This window comes from Oncorhynchus clarkii, chromosome 5 (assembly GCF_045791955.1).
Source record: "Oncorhynchus clarkii lewisi isolate Uvic-CL-2024 chromosome 5, UVic_Ocla_1.0, whole genome shotgun sequence".
NCBI lineage: Eukaryota > Metazoa > Chordata > Actinopteri > Salmoniformes > Salmonidae > Oncorhynchus > Oncorhynchus clarkii.
Window position 1 is genome coordinate 28,357,012 of NC_092151.1, and position 23,649 is coordinate 28,380,660.

The window sequence follows — 23,649 nt, forward strand, 5'->3', positions numbered from 1 at the left end:
TGACCAAAAATAGACCACTTAAAAATATTTTTAAACACCAGTGTATAACTGGAAGTCACTCTGAGAAGTGAAAAAAAAATATCCAAGTGAATAAACACATCTGGTGCAGATCTCTCAGGACCTGGTGTTTCTCAACATCCCCCCCGATTTGCTGCAAAATGTTTTTAAAATCCTCAAGCATGGCTTCAATGTTAGGAATGTGAGCGTTTTGAGGGGGAAATCGTTATTAGTTTGATACGTTGAACATGAAGGGGGAAAAAGAGCAGAGCCACACATTCCACGTCAGTCTAAAAGGTGCAAGACACTTCCAGATAGTGCCAGTATATTATTGCAGCGTTTGCATATTGGTGGATTTTACCCCTCTGCTGAGCCACCTATTGAATAATTATTTAACTACATGTACCATACATGTGACTTGAAAATGTGTTCTGGAGAAACAAATAAAACAGCTATTTTCACTCACATGTACAGTACATGTAGTTAAACAATTATTCATATATTCCTAATTTCCTCTTTCTGCAAGTGCTGCATTTCCACCCACAGTGGCTAATCACCATTCATTCTGATCTTAACTCCCGTCCTCCTTTTGCTGGGTCTTAACATTGAAGACTTGGAGCTGTTCTTGATGTGTGTGCACAGGAACCAACTTACATGGCCCTGCATTCCAGAGTAGCCAATTCAGAGTAGAAAACAAACGGTGGGCTTTAAAGTGACTACAAGATAAGCCTCATCTTAGTAAGTAAGTGTCTGATCAGCTACTTTTAGTCAATTCATAAACCAGATTAAAACTTGTAAGTCTCTTGGGGTATGTCTCTATGTCTCTATAAACTTGGCACATCTAGCCACTGGGATTTTTGCCCGTTCTTCAAGGCAAAACTGCTCCAGTTCCTTCAAGTTGGATGGGTTCCGCTCGTGTATAGCAATCTTTAAGTCATACCACAGATTCTCAATTGGATTGAGGTCTAGGCTTTGACTAGGCCATTCCAAGACATTTAAATGTTTCCCCTTAAACCACTCAAGTGTTGCTTTAGCAGTATGCTGATTGGTTGTTGATTTGTGTAAAGTTATTTGTTTAATGCCCGTGAGTATATACAGTTGAAGTCGGAAGTTTACATACACCTTAGCCAAATACATTTAAACACAGTTGCACAATTCCTGTCATTTAATCCTAGTAAACATTCCCTGTTTTAGGTCAGTTCGGATCACCACTTAATTTTAAGAATGTGAAATGTCAGAATAATAGCAGAGAGAATGATTTATTTCAGTATTTGGTAGCATTGCCTTTAAATTGGTTAACATGGGTCAAACCTTTCGGGTAGCCTTCCACAAGCTTCCCACAATAAGTTGGGTGAATTTTGAACCATTCCTCCTGACTGAGCTGGTGTAACTGAGCCAGGTCTGTAGGCCTCCTTGCTCGCACAAGCTTTTTCAGTTCTGCCCACAAATGTTCTATAGGATCGAGGTCAGGGCTTTGTGATGGCCACTCCAATACCTTGACTTTCTTGTCCTTTCTTGTCCACGAATCTGGAAGTATGCTTGGGATCATTGTCCATTTGAAAGACCCATTTGCGAACAAGCTTTAACTTCCTGACTGATATCTTGAGATGTTGCTTCAATATATCCACATAATTTTCCTTCTCATGATGCCATCTATTTTGTGAAGTGCACCAGTCCCTCCTGCAGCAAAGCACCCCCACAACACGATGCTGCCACCCCCGTGCTTCACGGTTGGGCTGGTGTTCTTTGGCTTGCCTTTTTCCTCCAAACATAACCATGGTCATTATGGCCAAATAGTTTTATTTTTGTTTCATCAGACCAGAGGACATTTCTCCAAAAAGTGCAGTTGCAAACCATAGTCTAGGTTTTTTATGGTGGTTTTGGAGCAGTGGCTTCTTCCTTGCTGAGTGGCCTTTCAGGTTATGTCAATATAGGACTTGTTTTACTGTTTTACTGGATATAGATACTTTTGTACCTGTTTCCTCCAGCATCTTCACAAGGTCCTTTGCTGTTGTTCTGGGTTTGATTTGCACTTTTCGCACCAAAGTACATTAATCTCTAGGAGACAGAACACGTCTCCTTCCTGGGCAGTATTTTTTATTTTACTAGGCAAGTCAGTTAAGAACAAATTCTTATTTTCAATGACAGCTTAGGAACAGTGGGTTAACTGCCTTGTTCAGGGGTAGAACGACAGATTTTTACCTTGTCATCTTGTGGATTCGATCTTTCAACCTTTCGGTTACTAGTCCAACACTCTAACCACTAGGCTACCTGCCACCCAACTGGAATTGTGATACAAGTGAAATAAGTGAAATAATCTGTCTGAAAACAATTGTTGGAAAAATTACTTGTGTCATGCACAAAGTAGATGTCCTAACCAATTGCCAAAACTATAGTTTGTTAAAATTTGTTGGGTGGTTGAAAAACAAGTTTTAATGACTCCAACCTAAGTGTATGTACATTTCCGACTTCAACTGTATAAGCTCTCTGGACTGTGCCCGTGTGGAAGAATGGAAATGTCACATTATCGCTGGGGAGCGGTGCAATCTTTTAAGGCAGGAAACACTATTAAACCAATTCTCTCTCCCCCCAAAATTATTTTTCTATTTAAAGGCCTTCATTTGCAGTCTGGTAGCCGCAGCACCAAAGTGCTCCACACTAGCTCTATTGTTTCATAAATCCCATATGTGAATACCTTTGCTGGACAAACTCTCCATTAAACTACAGAGCCCTATGGTAGGTTCTGCTCAACATCCCCTAACACTTCACCAGGGATGGGGAGTTGTAATCCGTTACATGTAAGGGATTACAAAAAAACACTAACTGTCATCGTTACATTACCAGCTAAATTATTGTAATCAGATTACAGATGCTTTTGAAAAACTAGATGATTACTTCAATGATGACTTTTAAACTCAGAAAAGATGTTTGCGAAAAAAATCTTTGACACTTCTCTGTTTTCGCAATGACATTCAAATCAGCATTGAAAAAAGGCGCAAGTTTAAGTTTGTTCCACCTGAGCGAATCTGACCACAAGTAAGAGACCACTATGATGACACGCCAAATGTGCTTGATGGATCGCGGGAAAAGAGCAGGAATAGGCTTTTGTAGGCTACTGTCCAAGCTATGTATTCCAATGGTGCAACTGCTGTCGGCATCCAAAGATTATCCAATTTGAATAAACGCTTGGAGGTAAGGATGACAGCAGTGGTGTAGTCTACAGCGATATGGATATCACTTATTATTGATATCTTCATAGCGCATTGATGTGAATCACACTGCTGCTCTCTCATTTATGTATTTGCGCCTTACAGATTGTGGTTGTTGTGGATGGCTGTTCACAAATCTAAATGTGTATTTGAACCCAATAAAGGTTGAATTCAAGAAGTTTAAGCTGCCTATCAATCATTGTTTTTGAAACCAGTGGACAGCCAGGGGAAAATGTGCTATTGCAACAGCTGCATAGTGCAGATCTCAGCCTAAGGAATAAAAGTCTGTTTTATTGCTCAATCTAATTCATGCTGATAAAAAAAATCCATAGTCCTAATGGATACATGCTCAAACTCACACACTTTTGATAGACATAAAGGGGCAATCTGTAGTTGCTACATCCATTTTTGGACTTATAAATTATATTTACGGTACCAGTCAAAAGTTTGGACATACCTACTCATTCCAGGGGTTTTCTTAATTTTTACTACTTTCAACATTGTAGAAAAATAGTGAAGACATCAAAACTATGAAATAACACATATGGAATCATATAGTGACCAAAAAAGTGTTATACAAATTAAAATATATGCTCTATTTTGTCACGTTCGTTGAATGGAGGAGACCAAGGCGCAGCGTGATGTGAATACATTCTTCTATTTATTAACGAAGAAATACTAAACAAACTATACAAAACAACAAAACGAACGTGACGCTGTATATAAACAAGTGCCGACACAGGCAACTAACCATAGAAAAACAAAACCCCTAGACAGGAACAAAAACACATACATCACCCATGTCACACCCTGACCTAACCAAAATAATAAAGAACACAAAGATAACTAAGGTCAGGGCGTGACATATTTGAGATTCGGCAAAGTAGCCACCCTTTGCCTTGATGACAGCGTTGCACTTTTTTGGTTACTACATGATTCCATATGTGTTATTTCATAGTGTTGATGTCTTCACTATTGTTCTACACTGTAGAAAATAGTAAAAATAAAGAAAACCCTTGAATGAGTAGGTGTCCTAAAACTTTTGACCGGTGGTGTATATCCATTGATTCTTGAAGAATATAACTTATAAATAAATGGCTCATAAGCTTAGTTCAACAGTCACACTCCATGAGAACCCAAAATAAAAGCTTGTTTTTGTCCAATGTCTGTAAACATTGTAAATGTAAACAAACACTGTATAGCCTCATACCATGGTTAAAACAATAATTTTGATATCATGGATGGTCAGTCCTTGCATCCATAGCTCTGTCTATTAATCTGAGAGTGGTTCAATTTCTCCAGGCCCATCCCTTAGCTTTTTACCAAAACAGAGGAGGGGCGACCGTTTTGTTATTGTGTCGTCTGTGGATTTGCCCTTTAAACTGCTGCATATTGTCAATATATCAAAGTGTCACCAACAAAAAGGTAAACAATGGGCCTATGCAGCATATGGCATTCATTTTCCAAATGAAAATAGCCCTTTTCAGTAGTGCTCAAAGCATGCCATTCCATGAGCACAGCATTTATTTTTCAACTCGAACCAATGAGCCCAATCAGTCCTCCATGACAACAAAATCATAAACAACAGAGTTGTTAGTTTTGGGGTTATTCTCAAGTAAAATAATTTGGCTAATCTATACTTCCATATTTCCAAGTCCTATTGTTGAAGATCAAGGGGTATATCATTTATTGTAATGACTGGAATTCTGATAGCCTTTGGTTTTAATGTAAAGATCTAATTTAATTGTATTATTATATGTAGTAGAAAGCGATGGGTTAGAAGAAGCCTACATTACCAACTCATAAATTAAAATCTAACATCCATATATGGCCAGCTATTTAAACTTTAACATTGATTTATCTTGCAATAGATTTCGTTCAATTGGTAACCAACATTTCTGTCTTTTTCTAATGCCTCTTAAAACCTCTCTGGGATATGTGGGACGGTAGTGTCCCACCTCGCCAACAGCCAGTGAAAGTGCAGGGCGCCAAATTCAAAACAAAAAAAATCTCATAATTAAAATTCCTCAAGCATACAAGTGTTTTACACAATTTTAAAGATACAATTCTCATTAATCCAGCCACTGTGTCTGATTTCAAAAATGCTTTACAGCGAAAGCACCAAAAACGATTATGTTAGGTCACCACCAACTCACAGAAAAACATTGCCATTTTTCCAGCCAAAGAGAGGAGTCACAAAAAGCTCAAATAGAGATAAAATTAATCACTAACCTTTGATGATCTTCATCAGATGACACTCATAGGATGTTATGTTACTACATGTATGTTTTGTTCGATAAAGTGCATATTTATATAAAAAAATCTCTTTTTACATTGGAGCGTTACGTTCAGTAGTTCTAAAACATGCAGTGATTGTGCAGAGGGCCACATGAATTCACAGAAATACTCATTATAAATGTTGATGAAAATTCAAGTGTTATGCATGGAACTTTAGATACACTTCTCCTTAATGCAACCGCTGTGTCAGGTTTAAAAAAAAACTTTACGGAAAAAGCATAATCTGAGTACGGCGCTCAGAGCCCAAACCAGCCAAAATAAATATCCGCCATGTTGGGTAGTCAACATTAGTCAAAAATAGCATTATAAATGTTCACTTACCTTTGATGATATTCATCAGAATGCACTTCCAGGATTCGCAGTTCCACAATAAATGTTTGTTTTGTTCGATAATGTCCATCATTTATGTCCAAATAGCTTATTTTGTTAGGGCATTTGGTAAACAAATCCAAAACCGCGTTCAGGTCCAACCAAACGTCGGACGAAAAGTTAAAAAAGTTCCGTTACAGCCCGTAGAAACTTGTCAAACGATGTATGGAATCAATCTTAAGGATGTTTTTAACATAAATCTTCAATAATATTCCAACCGGACAATTCCTTTGTCTTCAGAAAAGCAAAGGAATGGGAGATACCTCTCATGTGAAATGCGCGTGACTGCTGGCAGACCTCTGACTCATTCCTCTCTCATTCGGTCCCACTTCAGAGTAGAAGCCTCAAACAACGTTCTAAAGACTGTTGACATCTAGTGGAAGCAATATCCCACTGTATCTACAATAGGGGCTGGGTTAAAAAACTACAAGCCTCAGATTTCACACTTCCTGGTTGGATTTTTCTCAGATTTTTGCCTGCCATATGAGTTCTGTTATACTCACAGACATCATTCAAACAGTTTTAGAAACTTCAGAGTGTTTTCTATCCAATACCACTAATAATATGCATATATTAGCATCTGGGACAGAGTAGCAGGCAGTTTACTCTGGGCACCTTATTCATCCAACCTACTCAATACTGCCCTCCTGTCACCAATAAGTTAATTAAGGGGGAAGTAATCTAAAAGTAACTGAATGTAATCAGATTACATTACTGAGATTGGGTAATCCAAAAGTCACGTTACTGATTCCAATTTTGGATAGGTAACTAGTAACTGTAACAGATTACATTTAGAATGTAACCTACCCAACCCTGCACTTCACACACATTTAAACCCAGTCAGTCTTTATTAGAAAGCCAAGATGACCCTTCTTTGAATGTTGTAAGATACACATGGAAGGAAATGACACCTTAAATTGTGAAGTCTGTGAGAAATGTGTTTGTTCACAACCCCTATAAGAGAACCCTATATAGCCAAATGATGGAGTTTCATATAAAGCCAATGACCCAAACATATGTTTCACTCCAGAAACGCAATTCTGCCTATTTCCTGAGGAATACCTAGTATCTAACTAGTGTCTAACTGTGAGAAGTAATTATATAGATTTGGTCATTAAAATCCTGTCAAATAGAGGGAGGCCAATTCATGTTTTGATATTAAACATAACTAATATGAAATATCAGTGTTCAACCTGTGACGGACAACATTAACATCAATATTAGGGGTGACAGTAGATGCATTAATTTACTGCCAAAACTATATCTGCATGAAGAGCATGTGCAAACATTTACATGTCACTCTAGATAAGTAAGGGGTGTCAAATGTCCGGACCACGGGTGGTCTAAGTAAAAATAATATTGGGAAAACTAACTCGACATACTTTAAAATGACTAAAACCAAATCGAAACAGTGTAGAAATGAAAATTGACCTACATTCATACATTTCCTTGACTGTGTCCAGCTCGCTAATAATCACATTAATTAAAGCTAGACATTCAGGCAGCTTCGGAAATTCCAGAAACGATGGCTTTTTGCTAATTTTGACGGCGAGGAAGTGTAACCAATTGTCAGAGCAGCCCGCTAGACCTTGTTGAAGACCGAATGCAGCCCCTACATAGACAGGGTTGAGAGTACCAATCATTTCCGCAGCAGATGCACAAGCACATGTGGGTGTTTCTAGCCTCCGCATTTAAAAATCCAATTATGAAAAACTAGAACTTATTTCCGAAAGCTCACCGGAACTCTATTTCATTTCACAAACAGGTTCATAGCAAAGTTCATAGAATGCGACTGGAGATCAAGCAAAGGCCTCTGTCTACATTCAATGTAAAGAATAAGAAGAAAGGAACGTGTTAATTACTATTATGTGAGCGTAACTATGTGGTTGTTCAAATATTTAGGCCAGATAGTGTAACTGAGTTTACCTTGGGAAGTGACATACTTTTCTGCTTTACATTTCCACCATCACTTGCTGAGTGGTTGCTCCTGGCAACAATCATGTACATTTCATGCTGGCACCTATAGTTGTGCTCCTAATAAATCCTCTTTGAAGCACATCAATTCTCTCTCTCTCTCGCTCTACCCCCCTCTCTCCCTCCCTTCCTCTATCCCTCCCTCCCTCTCCCTCTCCCTCTCTGTCTCCCCCTCCCTCTACCTCCCTCCAAGATGAAAGATGTTCATTTCACTGCTTGGTCTTCAGAGCACAAGCCTGAATGAACAAACAACTCACCTGTAAATGAGGAAGCTGGAGATTCCAAAAATGATGAGGGCTAAGCCAGACCCGACAGCTACAATCCCCAGCACTGGAAGATGACCTGAAAATACAGGGAAACACAGCAATGTACACATTTCTCCTTTTATTAACATTTCAAGATGTATAACATTTGTTTTCAAAACCAAATGATGCTTTCAAAAATCAATAGTATTAAAACTCCACAATGCTTTCCCGAAATGAATATATTCTGTATTTGGGTACCGTAAAACTTTATTTGCTTAAATCACTGAACGCAACATGCACTTATTAGAAACAGGCTTCTATTTGAGCCAGGCGTCTATTTCCTTAATTCACACAGCTTTTGCTCATTTGCATAGTTAATTGTTTGATTCCAGCATTCACTTCATGTTAAAAAATTACTGAGCGGTAGATCTCGGCTTGCATTTTGACTCAGAAGATGATCTTGATCTTGAAGTTTGGTGACCAATGTTCTAGACTAGTTTTCCCTGTTAACACTATCAATGTTTCCCTTTATTGTGGCAATTGTGATCGAATCAATGCAATATTATCCACTTTCAATGCCACATACAGAAACAAAACTAACGATGCAAGAGATTTGGTTGTAGGTTGTACTTTGATCTAGACTGTGTTTACAATATGAGCGGTCATGAGTAGAGGCACTTGTTTTGAGATCAAAGCGAGAGCTGCACATAGCCATGTGTGCACATTTCTTCATATCCTTTACTAGTTAGTGAGTTATTAGCCCAGTTATAAATCATTTGTAGTCAGCAATAAGGGAGTGATTGCTTCCTGCAAGAGCACAAAATGTTTACAATTCTAGACATATTTGAAAAGCGAGTCAGGTAAAGGCAGTGTTGTATTTTGAGACCGGCTTGAATAAGCTAAGTAGCCAATAGGCAGAGGGTAGCATAATTTGGCTGATTCACTGTGATAATGGTATGGGAATAATAATGCATTTTATTTTGTAAAGGTATTTTTTGCATCAAACAACACAACAACATTTTCAGTCATCTCCTTGTCTGAAGGACAAGTCCTGCATGTTTTTTTTCTTTCAAAAGTCTCATGGAATGTAGGCCTACATTGAACACCAGACATTGACTGCTACTGTAGGGTGAATGATAAAATTGTTATGGGATGCATTTTCCATTGTTTTTGATATTAGGCTACTCTGGTAGGCCTACATTATGATCAAATAGCCACAGTAGCCTACTTGGGTACCGCCTCTGTGTTCACAGTAAACGCTCACTCAGTAAACGCGCACTGCATTTTCACAATGTTCAAGTTTGTGCTCAGCAGACCTGAAATATGCTCAGTGCTGATTTTTTTTGTTGAAGGAACATTGGTTAGCAGCCAATGGCTAGCAGTTTCTTACTGGCGATAAAAACAGATGATTGCCATCATTTTTCCAATCATTACTGAATTATTTAATGTAATAAGTCAAACATTAAACCTCGCAAACAATTCATAACATTTTTAAAAACGTTTATTTAATCAGGGGGGCCCAATTGAGACTAGGGTCTAATTTTCAATGGTTCCCTGAAAACAACATTACATTAGAACATCACAGGCATCATAAACAAATTATTAATGTCAATCAAAACTCATTTATCATCAGGGTTTTCAAAATTCCCTAGTGGCACCAGGGAGTCCAAAATGTGTAACTAAAAGCGGATTTACCTAGTTCGATGGAGACCCGAGGAATCTCAAGAGTTAACCAAGACCTAGAGCTTTGTAAACAAAAATTGAGTAATGAAGTGATCTACGGGACTTTAATGAGGACCAGCCAACCTTTTGACACAGGATACAGTGATGCGTATTAAAACTATCACCTGTGATAAAGCGAAGGGCACTATGGTTGACGACATCCAAAGGTTTAAGAGTAGTGGCTGCTGCATTCCGATAAATGGTGTCACCGTAGTCAAGAACTGTCAGGAAAGTTGACTGTACAATCTGCCTTCTGCTGTTCAGGGAGAAGGATGATATTTCTATAAAAGAAGCCTACTTTAAATCTCAGCTTATTAACTAGCTAAAACTATGTTTTTTATAAATCAAATTATTATCAATCCAAAACCCCAGATATTTACAGGAGGGAACCTGCTCGATGAAAGAACCAACCAATGCATGAATGTGTAAGCCATTTGAAATATTTCTAAGATCATTAGAAAACAGCATACATTTAGTTTTCCCGCATTAAGTACCATTTTTTTGATTAACAAGGACTTTTTGCAAGGAAACAAAATCAGATTGCAGCTCCAACATAGCCTGGTCAGCCATTGGGGCAATAGCGTATATAACCGTGACATTTGCATACAGATGAATGTTGCAGGTTTTTGAAAATAGACCAATATTATTTATATAAATAGTAAAGAGGACAGGTCCCAAAATCGAGCTCTCAGGGATACTTTTAGTAATAGTATGGTCACCTTGTAAATAATTCATTTAGACCAGGCGTTTATTTGAAATGTTGAAATGTGTCGTATATTAAAAGGAACAGGCGGCTATTTGAGACTCATCGTTTAATTGTAGTTTTAGGGTATTCTATATTAGCCAGCACTTACAGACATAATATCCACCAGTAACATTTCCTAAAAATAACATATTGTACTTCCACACTAGCCTAAATTAAACTCACACTAGCCTAAATTAAGCTCACACTGGCCTAAATTAAACTCACACTGGCCTAAATTAAACTCACACTGGCCTAAATTAAGCTCACACTGGCCTAAATAAGCTCACACTGGCTCACACTGGCCCTCACACTGGCCTAAATTAAGCCTAAATTAAACTCACACTGGCCTAAATTAAGCTCACACTGGCCACTGGCCTCTCACACTGGCCTAAATTATTAAGCTCACACTGGCCTAAATTAAACTCACATTAAGCTCACACTGGCCACTCACACTGGCCTAAATCACACTGGCCTAAATTAAGCTCACACTGGCCTAAATTAAGCTCACACTGGCCTAAATTAAGCTCACACTGGCCTAAATTAAACTCACACTGGCCTAAATGAAGCTCATACTGGCCTAAATTGAACTCACACTGGCCTAAATTAAGCTCACACTGGCCTAAATTAAACTCACACTGGCCTAAATTAAACTCACACTCTCCTAAATTAAACTCACACTGGCCTAAATTAAGCTCACACTGGCCTAAATTGAACTCACACTGGCCTAAATTAAGCTCACACTGGCCTAAATTAAACTCACACTGGCCTAAATTAAGCTCACACTGGCCTAAATTGAACTCACACTGGCCTAAATTAAGCTCACACTGGCCTAAATTAAAACTCTCCTAAATTAAACTCACACTGGCCTAAATTAAGCTCACACTGGCCTAAATTAAACTCACACTGGCCTAAATTAAGCTCACACTGGCCTAAATTGAACTCACACTGGCCTAAAAACTCACACTAAGCTCAAGCTCACACTGGCCTAAACTGGCCTAAGCTCACACTGGCCTAAACTCACACTGGCCTAAATTCAACTGGCCTAAATTAAGCTCACACTGGCCTAAATTGAACTCACACTGGCCTAAATTGAACTCACACTGGCCTAAATTAAGCTCACACTGGCCTAAATTAAACTCACACTGGCCTAAATTGAACTCACACTGGCCTAAATTAAGCTCACACTGGCCTAAAAAGCTCACACTGAACTCACACTGGCCTAGCTCACACTGGCCTAAATTGAACTCACACTGGCCTAAATTAAGCTCACACTGGCCTAAATTAAACTCACACTGGCCTAAATTGGCCTAAATTAAGCTCACACTGGCCACTCACACTGGCCTAAATTGGCCTAAATTAAGCTCACACTGGCCTAAATTAAGCTCACACTGGCCTAAATTAAACTCACACTGGCCTAAATTAAACTCACACTCTCCTAAATTAAACTCACACTCTCCTAAATTAAACTCACACTGGCCTAAATTAAGCTCACACTGGCCTAAATTGAACTCATACTGGCCTAAATTAAGCTCACACTGGCCTAAATTAAACTCACACTGGCCTAAATTAAACTCACACTCTCCTAAATTAAACTCACACTCTCCTAAATTAAACTCACACTGGCCTAAATTAAGCTCACACTGGCCTAAATTGAACTCACACTGGCCTAAATTAAGCTCACACTGGCCTAAATTAAGCTCACACTGGCCTAAATTAAACTCACACTGGACTAAATTAAACTCACACTGGCCTAAATTAAACTCACACTGGCCTAAATTAAGCTCACACTGGCCTAAATTGAACTCACACTGGCCTAAATTAAGCTCACACTGGCCTAAATTAAACTCACACTGGCCTAAATTAAACTCAAACTCTCCTAAATTAAACTCACACTGGCCTAAATTAAACTCACACTGGCCTAAATTAAGCTCACACTGGCCTAAATTAAGCTCACACTGGCCTAAATTAAACTCACACTGGCCTAAATTAAGCTCACACTGGCCTAAATTGAACTCACACTGGCCTAAATTAAGCTCACACTGGCCTAAATTAAACTCACACTGGCCTAAATTAAACTCACACTCTCCTAAATTAAACTCACACTGGCCTAAATTAAGCTCACACTGGCCTAAATTGAACTCACACTGGTCTAAATTAAGCTCACACTGGCCTAAATTAAACTCACACTGGCCTAAATTAAGCTCACACTGGCCTAAATTAAACTCACACTGGCCTAAATTAAGCTCACACTGGCCTAAATTGAACTCACACTGGCCTAAATTAAGCTCACACTGGCCTAAATTAAACTCACACTCTCCTAAATTAAACTCACACTGGCCTAAATTAAGCTCACACTGGCCTAAATTGAACTCACACTGGCCTAAATTAAGCTCACACTGGCCTAAATTAAACTCACACTGGCCTAAATTGAACTCACACTGGCCTAAATTAAGCTCACACTGGCCTAAATTAAGCTCACACTGGCCTAAATTAAACTCACACTGGCCTAAATTAAGCTCACACTGGCCTAAATTGAACTCACACTGGCCTAAATTAAGCTCACACTGGCCTAAATTAAACTCACACTGGCCTAAATTAAACTCACACTCTCCTAAATTAAACTCACACTCTCCTAAATTAAACTCACACTGGCCTAAATTAAGCTCACACTGGCCTAAATTGAACTCACACTGGCCTAAATTAAGCTCACACTGGCCTAAATTAAGCTCACACTGGCCTAAATTAAACTCACACTGGACTAAATTAAACTCACACTGGCCTAAATTAAACTCACACTGGCCTAAATTAAACTCACACTCTCCTAAATTAAACTCACACTGGCCTAAATTAAGCTCACACTGGCCTAAATTAAACTCACACTGGCCTAAATTAAGCTCACACTGGCCTAAATTGAACTCACACTGGCCTAAATTAAGCTCACACTGGCCTAAATTAAACTCACACTGGCCTAAATTAAACTCACACTCTCCTAAATTAAACTCACACTTGCCTAAATTAAACTCACACTCTCCTAAATTAAACTCACACTGGCCTAAATTAAACTCACACTGGCCTAAATTAAACTCACACTCTCCTAAATTAAACTCACACTGGCCTAAATTAAACTCACACTGGCCTAAATTAAACTCACACTCTCCTAAATTAAACTCACACTGGCCTAAATTAAACTCACACTCTCCTAAATTAAACTCACACTGGCCTAAATCAAACTCACACTGGCCTAAATTAAACAAACTGGCCTAAATTAAACTCACACTGGCCTAAATTAAACAAACTGGCCTAAATTAAACTCACACTGGCCTAAATTAAACAAACTGACCTAAATCAAACTCACACTGGCCTAAATTAAACAAACTGGCCTAAATTAAACTCACACTGGCCTAAATTGAACAAACTGGCCTAAATTAAACTCACACTGGCCTAAATTAAACTCACACTCTCCTAAATTAAACTCACACTGGCCTAAATTAAACAAACTGGCCTATATTAAACTCACACTCTCCTAAATTAAACTCACACTGGCCTAAATTAAACTCACACTGGCCTAAATTAAACTCACACTCTCCTAAATTAAACTCACACTCTCCTAAATTAAACTCACACTGTCCTAAATTGGTGTCTTGGAGATATATGTAACGTTCCACTTGCTGCATCACTGCAGTTTTTCAAATGTGCCTTTTTCAACCATCCTCCTATAAGTGACCCTCTGCGTGGCTCCATTACAGTTCTCCTTCAGTCTAACTCATGCTACCTGAGTCAGAAGGTCATTCCTAGACATGGCAGAATCCTGTCTGCCTCTTAACCTTGTTCAGCAGGCATACTGTAATATATCATCGTGCTTGAGTGTCTCCCTCCTGTCTTCCTCATATACCACTGAGACAGCCAGACTCACAAGTCAGATAATTATTTGTGGATGGACTCTATTTGGAGAGATTGTTACTTGTCAACACTCTCCCCCTCATTCAATATCTATAGATACCATATCAACACATTGCAGTTGCCAACCTAATTATTATTTATTAGCTAATACATGTATATTATTCATTACAAATGTTGCACCTTTACAGTAGCCACATTTTTTCATCCATATGTTCCTTCCATGAAAAAACATGTTGCACATGAAATAGAATCAACGCAGATGGTACAACATGTAGCAGAATTAGTCAAACTGCTGTACTACTATATAAGCACCTGACTTAACTATGAATCACTTGTACAGGAGCCAGCCTACTTTACATACCATCAGCACAGGTGGGGTCATCAGAAGAGAAGACGCACGGTGGGTTATCCAGAGGTGGGCTTCCTTTGGGCCAATGAATCCTCTCCGTTGAGGACCAGATGATCTCTTTGTTAGTTCCATTGTAATGGGCCACAAGCTGCAAAACATCAAGAAAACGTTTATGCAATTTTTACAAACGCGATGGCAGAAATTCCCATGGCCAAATGATACATTCAGAGGGATGAAAATGGAGCATGTTACCTAACTAAAATGAGCTGTTTTCTCCACTTCAAATAAGAGCACAAAGCATAGTATCACTCTAATGAGTGCCTGTTTAAATTCACAGTAGCATTAAAGCTGCATATTAAAATAGTCGTTACTCTTGTTCAGTGCCTTTAAAACATATGAGCCCATCAGTGAAGAAAGCAAATCTTTGGCATGCTTTTTTGGGGCATGTCCATAATAAATAACTATGTGACTAAAATGTTCAACATTAACATATGTATAGCAAGACACAATATTGTTGACTTGACAGAACTGGCAACTTTTCAGACAAATTAGCTGTTTGGAAAAGGTTGTCTGAGAAACGGTGGCCTTTCAGCTCTAGCAATGGGAGGTTTATTGTTTGATGCTATGGGATTTGTCAGCCCAGTCAATAGCTTCCCTTTTCACAGAAGGGCATTGTGAAACATGACTCCCATGTCTCTAACCAGTCGCTGGAGAATGTCAGTTTAGCCTGCCTCCTTAGTGGAGGGCAAAACAGGCATGTTGGGTCTCACTGCTAGCCAGTCTGTGAAGGGGAAGGGCAGCCCCACTCAGAGGGATGTAAAAACAATTCAGGTTGTAACCGTTTGTTGTGGAGCAGGAGGACCACTCAACTCAAACATTTATCAATGGATTCACTAGTTGCTGGTTTCTACAGAACGTGTCTTTCTAATCAGCTATTTATTCACATCGGGAAGTTTTGGTTAGGTTCGTGGACTCTGATCAATCTGGAACATTTTTGTCATCCAGAGAGCAACTCTGGGACAGTTCAGAGAGTCATGGAAGTGTTTGTAGAGCACAAGACAAGATAAACAAATATCTTCATTTGAATTTCAGGGAAAGTTTTGTTTTTTACACATCTTATCATTAAAAGAGTACTGTACTCCAGAATACTGTATCTCCCAAACAGTAATAGCCTTTGCATGATGTTGAACATTTACTTTTAACTACATTGATGGCATCTTGGCAATTCCCAAGCAAAGCATTGGGATTTCAGCTCCACATAATTCATTATGTGGAGAGGAATTTCGAGGGAAATTGTTGTTACAGTAATTACAGCAACTGTAACATCTGTAACAGATTAGACCGGTCCCCCAAAAGCCCTGCTCTCACTCATTACTAGTATTTACTACTGAAATATAAAATATAAAAACCATAAAGTAAAGAAATTGATCTTTTGACAACATATATTTTTGTAGTTTAGAAATATACATTTCTATGGAAATGTTGGCTAGAGCCATAAACAATAACTATAAATAAGACTGTATAAATAATCTGCATCCCTCATCACCTCTGTGGGATATTGTAAAAGCAGGAATTTGAAAATGAACAATGTTAATTAAAGTTTACATAGGAAAACACATATTGATAATGCCAAATGTTTACTTGGAGAACTCTTAAGGGTTATCTTGTAAATCACACTCAAAACTAACCTAAAAGTACCTTTGTCATAGTGAACATATGGCCACTCATCAAAGCATATTTGCATGACATCATTACATGCAGCTCAAATATCATGAAGATGCCAAAGTGATCAGTCTATCTGAGCCAGTCAGAGCCATGAGCTGCAGTCACCACCACTGTGCATTGTGTGCACTTCAGACCACAATTCAAACAGTATAAAATAATGGTGCACTGTCTACCACTATGGTAAATTAGCAACAAATGTATTGTGTAATGTTTATAAACTATTGGTCCTTTTTGAAATAGTAATAAGTATCCTGACCTGAACACAACTGTACAGTTAACTTGCCAGAAAAACAAAGCCTGAAAATAAAATAGCAAGTTGTGTCTTTCTGTGAGTGGCTTCCAAAATAGACAAGCTTTAGATGTCTTGCTTAAATTGATCTACCTGCAGAAGTATCACTTACCCCATACTCTCCCGATTCCTGGTTTGTCATTGCCCAGAGGTTAAAATCAGTGTTCCTGGCATTGTTTTTGTCTGTGGTCACAAGTCCTGTAACCCCTTAAACACAGAAAACCTTCACATTTAGACATTTCATATCACTCATAATGCAACAATGGGTTTAACAAATGCAATACCTCTTCCCTTCCCAATTGACACCAAATAGATGAATGCAAAGTCAACTAAACACATCACCATGATCAACTCCTAATATTCACCCCAGAATCGCAGGTTTTGCATTCTCTGTGTGATGCTGATTCCATCGTTCTGGGAGCCCCCCTCAGCTAGCGTGTCCTCCAAGGCCTTAGCATACATCACAAAGCCATCATAGAAGCAGCCAGCGATGAAATCCATCTGAAAGGAATGGAATGGAGGTCTGTACATAAGCCAGCAAGAGAGTATTCTTCATGATCTTCATGTCTGAAACAAGTCTGAAACCAACAGGAACCTGAACAGCTTCTAGCCCCAAGCCATAAGACTGCTACATAGTTAGGCAAATAGCTACCTGGACTATCTACATCGACCCTTGTTGCATTTGACTCATCACATATGCTGCTGCTACTGCTTATTATCTATCCTGTTGCATAGTCACTTTACCACTACCTGTATGTACATATCTACCTCAATTACCTTGTGCCCTTGCACATCAACTCGGTACTGGTACCCCGTGCACATCGCAAAGTTATCGTTAGTCATTGTGTATCTATTCCTTGTGTTATTCTCTTCTATTATTTTAAAAATGTTCTCTCTGCATTGTCGGGAAGGGCCCGTATGTAAGCATTTCACCTGTTGTTTACGAAGCATGTGACAAATAACATTTGATTGATTTATTGACTTTGTTTACTATTTGCCTGGAATTCTACCTTGACCCCTATAGGCATGGGTCTATGGCTGTCTCTAGTTAAATATCTGTTTGCATACACTTAGTCTGCCAAAAGGCTATACATCTTCACAAAGAAGAGTGAAGTTTTTCATGAATCAAAGACGTCCATTAATAACTATGTATAAATGATCTGAATTTATGATCTCTCTTGGGTCCTTTGAAAGATATTTCAAAAACACAGTGCTTTTTTTCTAGTGTGGAGAATCCTATCAAAGGTGTACAAGCCTTTCAACAAATACACTTTGTGGCTCTGATGCTGAGATGTGGCAGGATTTCAAACAACTTACCAGAGAGGGTTCTATGTTCACATCAAAGTCCTTCTGAGCTCTAATGTGGAGCTCATCTTGGAACTGTTTGTATTCTGGATTATCAGGCTCCCTGTATGTTATTACCAACACAGACTGGGCGGAAGAGAGAGACAACAATGAGAAAGTGGAGCATTCCTGTGGAATTACACAGGGATGTAATTTCAACCTCAGTCCATAGGGGACTTGGCTTCGGGACACAACATCGGTAGTCTGTGTAATACTTGGAATCCCTGAGTTGTGCATCGTTCTCTATCAAATAAACATGAATCCAACTTTTGTCCAAACAGCAGACCAGGCAATTCACGTGAGACTTCCTACCACAAAATCTACCACTGTCTACACAGCAGGAATATGGTACGGATTTGATAAAAGTTGATTCATATGTTTATTTGATAGCGAGGGACACATTTCACTTCACGTCTGGTGGGTAGAGTTCCTAGAAATTACACATACACCTGAGTTGACAGGAAAGGGTTTTTTGGTGTAGTCGCAACCCACCAAAACAATTCACAACTCAGGGAGTCCCAACTAATACAGACTCTGGATGTCCCAGAGCTATACATTCTACAAACACGTCACACAATAATTAGATGCTACGCACTTGCTCAGCACCTGGATTAAACTCTAGTTTCATGTCAAGTCAAACAGCATTTACCTAGCCAAAGCAATCTAGTACAGCCATCTTTACCTCTGCACAGGTCCCTGCAGCTACACTCTTCATCAAACCAGCCAGCCATACAAACCGCCTTCCTTCCCGCTCCCATGCATTGGCATGGTCCTAAAATCAGAACCTAATACCTCTCAACTGCATTTTCCTTTTAATCGGGATTGGAATGATTTTAGTATCCTATTTTAAATTGTTGGTGTTGAGCTGCCATACCCAACTGACGTGCTTGGAATTACACCCAGAGCATCATAAACATGTACCAACTACTGTTTGACAGATTTTTAATGGTATGCAGAGTGATTTCCTACTGGGTGGAAATGTCAATAATAAACATTACATTTGAAGTGTATTGTCAACACCAGAAGTAGGATTAATGACGAACAGATGTCTCCTCTTTTATAATCTAAACGGTCTAATTAAAAGTCCATTATGAGTAAACAGCAACAACATTATTTATAGTGAAGAATAGACAATCTGCTGTATCCAAATGCACTTAAACTTATAGACATGTCTTGAAGAGAAGGCAAAAGCATAGAAGAGCAGCTGTGGTAACTCTGTATATTGCTTATGTTATCCCTCATTCCTAGTTGCACCACTTGTTACAAATTTGCTATTACACGACAGTTGTGTCTTGTTGCATATTGTTTGATTATGTCTGGATGGAAAAGCACGCTTTCTGCCAAAGACTCAATATAAGGTCATCACTTGAGTTTTGACTTGTACTGTGCCTTGATATACTGAAATAAGCTTCATCCTGCTGAATGGCTCGACATAGTAATGATAAACAACCAACTTCTAAAAGCAATCAACGTTCTATGTGCAGCATATTGCCATTTTACTGAGTTACAGTTTATATGAGGAAATCAGTCAATTGAAAAAAATTCATTAGGGCCTAATCTATGGATTTCACATGACTTGGAATACAGATATTCATTCGCCTGTTGGTCAAAGACACCTTACAAAAAATAGGCCTCAGGATCTTGTCACGGTATTTCTGTGCATTTAAATTGCCATCAATAAAAGGAATCAATATTAACTATGTATTAGTAAATCTCTACGAAGTTCTTCAGTTTATCTAAAATCCAACCAAAGTGTATTGGTCCCGTGCACAGGATACAGGGTGTAAACACTACAGTGAAATGCTTACTTGCAAGCTCACAACAGTGCAGTACACATTTATACATAATAAGTACATAATAAGTAATAGATAGGTAGTATGAAGAAAAATAGCCATGTTTGGAAATATATACATAATATTAATATACACTATAGACAATGAAATGTGCGAAAGTGAGTAGTGACATGGTTGAGCAGCTTTGATAAATAATAATAAATAGTAGCAGCAATGTTGCCCGTGTGTGTGTGTGTGTGTGTGTGTGTGTGTGTGTGTGTGTGTGTGTGTGTGTGTGTCCATCTAGTGTGTCCCACTATCTCCATCTACAGTGCCTTCAGAAAGTATTCACACCCCTTGACTTTTGACACATGTTGATGTGTTAGAAAGTAGGATTAAAATAGATTTAGTTCTCATTTTTGTCAACTATCTACACAAAATACTCAGTGGAAGAAAAATTCTACAATTTATAAAACATTTATGAAAAATAAAATAATAATATATTATTAGATAAGATAAGTACTCACCCCTTGAGTCAATACATTTTAGAAACACCTTTGGCAGCAATTACAGCTGCGAGTCTTTCTGGGTACGTCTCTAAGAGCTTTACACACCTGGATTGTACAATATTTACCCATTATAATTTTTACAATTATTCAAGCTCTGTCGAGTTGGTTGTTGATCATTGCTAGAAAGCCATTTTCAAGTCTTGCCATAGATTTTCAAGCCGATTTAAGTCAAAACTTTAACTAGGCCACTCAAGAACATTCAATGGGAAGCAGACTGAACCAGGTTTTCCTCTAAGATTTTGCCTGTGCTGAGCTGTATTCCGTTTCTCTTTTAAAACTCCCTAGTCCTTGCTGATGACAAACATACCCATAACATGATGCAGCCACCACCATGCTTGAAAATATGAAGAGTGGTACTCAGTGATGTGTTTTGTTGGATTTGCCCTAAACATAATGCTTTGTATTCAGGACAAAAAGCTAATTTCTTTGCCACATTTTTTGCAGTATTACTTAAGTGCCTTGTTGGAAACAGGATGCATGCATTGGAATATTTTTATTCTGTACAGGCTTCCTTCTTTTCACTCTGTCATTTAAGTGGAGTAGCTACAATGTTGTTCCATCGTCATTTTTCTGATAATAAAACCATTAAACTAATTCACTGTTAAAATCACCATTGGCCTCATGGTGAAATCCCTGAGCAGTTTCCCTTCCCTTCCGGCAACTTAGTTAGGAAGAACGCCTGTATCTTTATAATGACTGTGTGTATTGATACACCATCCAAAGCCTCATTAATAACTTCATCAAACTCAAAGGAATATTCAGCTTATTGACTCAAAACATTTCAGCTTTTCATTTTGTATTAATTTAAAAAAATGTTCTACAAACAAAATTCCACTTTGACATTATGGGGTATTTGTGTGTAGATCAGTGGCACAATTTGAAATTCAGGATGTACCAACAAAATGTGGGAAAAGTTAAGGGGTGTGAATACATTCTGAAGGCGCTGTAAGTGCCTTGATATTCAGTCTGATATCTCTACCCTAAACGTTTGTATTGTAACACTTCAGAAAAAGATCTGCAACTGCCAGACAATAGCAGACATGTTTTGCACCACTTACTAATTAAGATGACTCAGTCAAGTTAATTAGCCTAACTTTTCTTTATCAATCCAAAGCCATTTGTAGCACCTTTCATTTGGAGTTCAACACCGGAATCCACATTTCCAATACTAAGTAGGTGACTACAGTAACTGCAGTGCAGTCAGTGACATTTAACAGCCAAATTGGAAGAGGAGCATCTGTACCCCCACTCACTTGACACATTAATATGCATAAGTAAGTGGCTTTTAGCTGAAAAAAACACTCTCTCCTTCATTAAGTCCATCCAAGTATTAAAGTCCAAGCAGAGACGGGGGGGGGCAGGGAGTAAGTTATGACCTTTCTACAGATTATTGCCTGCCGGAGTCTGAACCATCATGAAGTTGCATGTTGCAATTTCCTTTTGCAATTTGTGGGACCACTAATTGTTATTATAAGCAAAGGTCAGTTCTGACTTGAATGCAGTGAGTAAGCCTGGTTTAGGGGAAATGTGTGGGTTGGATTAAAAGGATGTGATGGGTTACCTCGTTAACTGTTAAGTTATGGATCAGTGAACCAAAATGGTTCCAAGCTGGTTGTCAATGGCTGGTGACAAACAACAAACATATACATTGTACCTCATGCAATTTGTATTTGTTTACTGTTTATAAACATTTTGTTATGTTTTAAGATACAACTTTACAGTAATTCATACACATAGGCTACATGTGGGTCAACCTCATTCAACTTGATGAACTTTGTGTTCCCTTTAATACAGGTTCAGTTGGAACAGAGGGGTGCGAAAGTATTCTTTTGATGGACAGGCTGCTGATTCACACACGAATGAGAGGTTTTGAATTGAATGTCCTCAGTGAAAAACATCCATTTCACATGCCAAATGGCAGTTTCAGACTTGTGATCCTGTCTGGCTCCAATTACCGAAGGGGGGAAAGAACTGACAGTTCTGCACCAACTAATTGACAGAGTATTTGGACACAATTACTCAAAAAGGATTCTGCAATAAATTATATTAATCAAATGTAATGAATGAAATGGAAGGAATATTTCTCTGTCTCCATCCATGTTTGTCTGTCTGTCTGCCTGTCAGTCTCAGTGCAGTGTACCTTGAAGACCTTGATGGGATCAATCCAGAGGCTGTCGTTGTTCAGCCAGGGTTTGCGCTCCGTTAGGCTTTCAGCAAACACGTCCAGATAGAAGATGACATAGTTCTCAGGGTCTGGGATCTCACTCTGGAAAAGCTTCATGATTTTCAGAAACGTGTCCGGAGGCCCGCAGATATACACAACTGTAGAGAAGACAAAAAACACAACACAAAAGTTACTTATAACTGATTATCTGAATTATGGTTCTATTTCCTATAACTGCTTTAGCTATCAAACCTCTCCATTTTGTGAATTGCTCCTCTTATCATTGGTAGACTAGATGTAGATATGAACCATATGAGGTATGGAAATCAATCCAAATCAGTAACTTCTGGGGAATGCTGTTATGAGGAATCATGTGTAGGTACGCCTACTGAAGTTGCACAGCCATGTGTCTGCTATTTAGGGGGAGTGTGCATGTGTGTTTAGAGTGTTTAAAGCTGTCTGTGCTGTACGCCTGCCTACATAATACCATCCCATTCTGTTTTCATACAGTCTGCTCCATAGACAGTATGTCTGTAGGCATTATTTCCATTCGCTGCATATGTCATAGTGACTGCTGCCAGCTCTAAGGCAGTCCTCCCAGTTAGCAGACATTTCCTCAAGTGTTAGACCAAAGTCGGCACAGACCGCCTCTCAGACCCCAACTCTCATCTCTTCCAACATAGCTCACAAGGAGCCATGCCAAGTAGTCATGCCAAGTAGTCCTGATGTCTCCTGGACATCGTCCAAAACAAATGTACAAAAAGGCGGGGGAAAAGTCAACCTGTGTTGTAGGAATCATAAGGATCTGCCTGGGCTTAACTTATTACAAAGCACATCAACTTGTTTGGTAAATTGTGTTTCACTTAGCGGCAGACTCAAAGATAGCAACCAGCCCACCTTACCTGAACTCTCCATTTCTAGTAGAAGGCAGCATTATCTCCCATGACTCACACAACATCTACACGTAGAGAAACTTAA

At 38.8% G+C, this 23,649-nt stretch overlaps 1 protein-coding gene across 2 annotated transcripts in view; it reads right to left on the reverse strand.

The window, feature by feature from the left end:
• LOC139408612 (atrial natriuretic peptide receptor 2-like) overlaps positions 1 to 23,649 on the reverse strand; it is a 56,181-nt gene that overhangs the window by 25,431 nt on the left and 7,101 nt on the right. For both annotated transcript variants that reach the window (XM_071152697.1, XM_071152696.1), the window contains exons 2-7: positions 22,648 to 22,829; positions 18,140 to 18,253; positions 17,188 to 17,323; positions 16,935 to 17,029; positions 14,821 to 14,956; positions 8,105 to 8,189 (exon numbers count right to left, since the gene is read on the reverse strand). In XM_071152697.1, the coding sequence (XP_071008798.1) occupies positions 8,105 to 8,189; positions 14,821 to 14,956; positions 16,935 to 17,029; positions 17,188 to 17,323; positions 18,140 to 18,253; positions 22,648 to 22,829 (748 nt within the window). The remainder of the gene's footprint in view (positions 1 to 8,104; positions 8,190 to 14,820; positions 14,957 to 16,934; positions 17,030 to 17,187; positions 17,324 to 18,139; positions 18,254 to 22,647; positions 22,830 to 23,649) is intronic.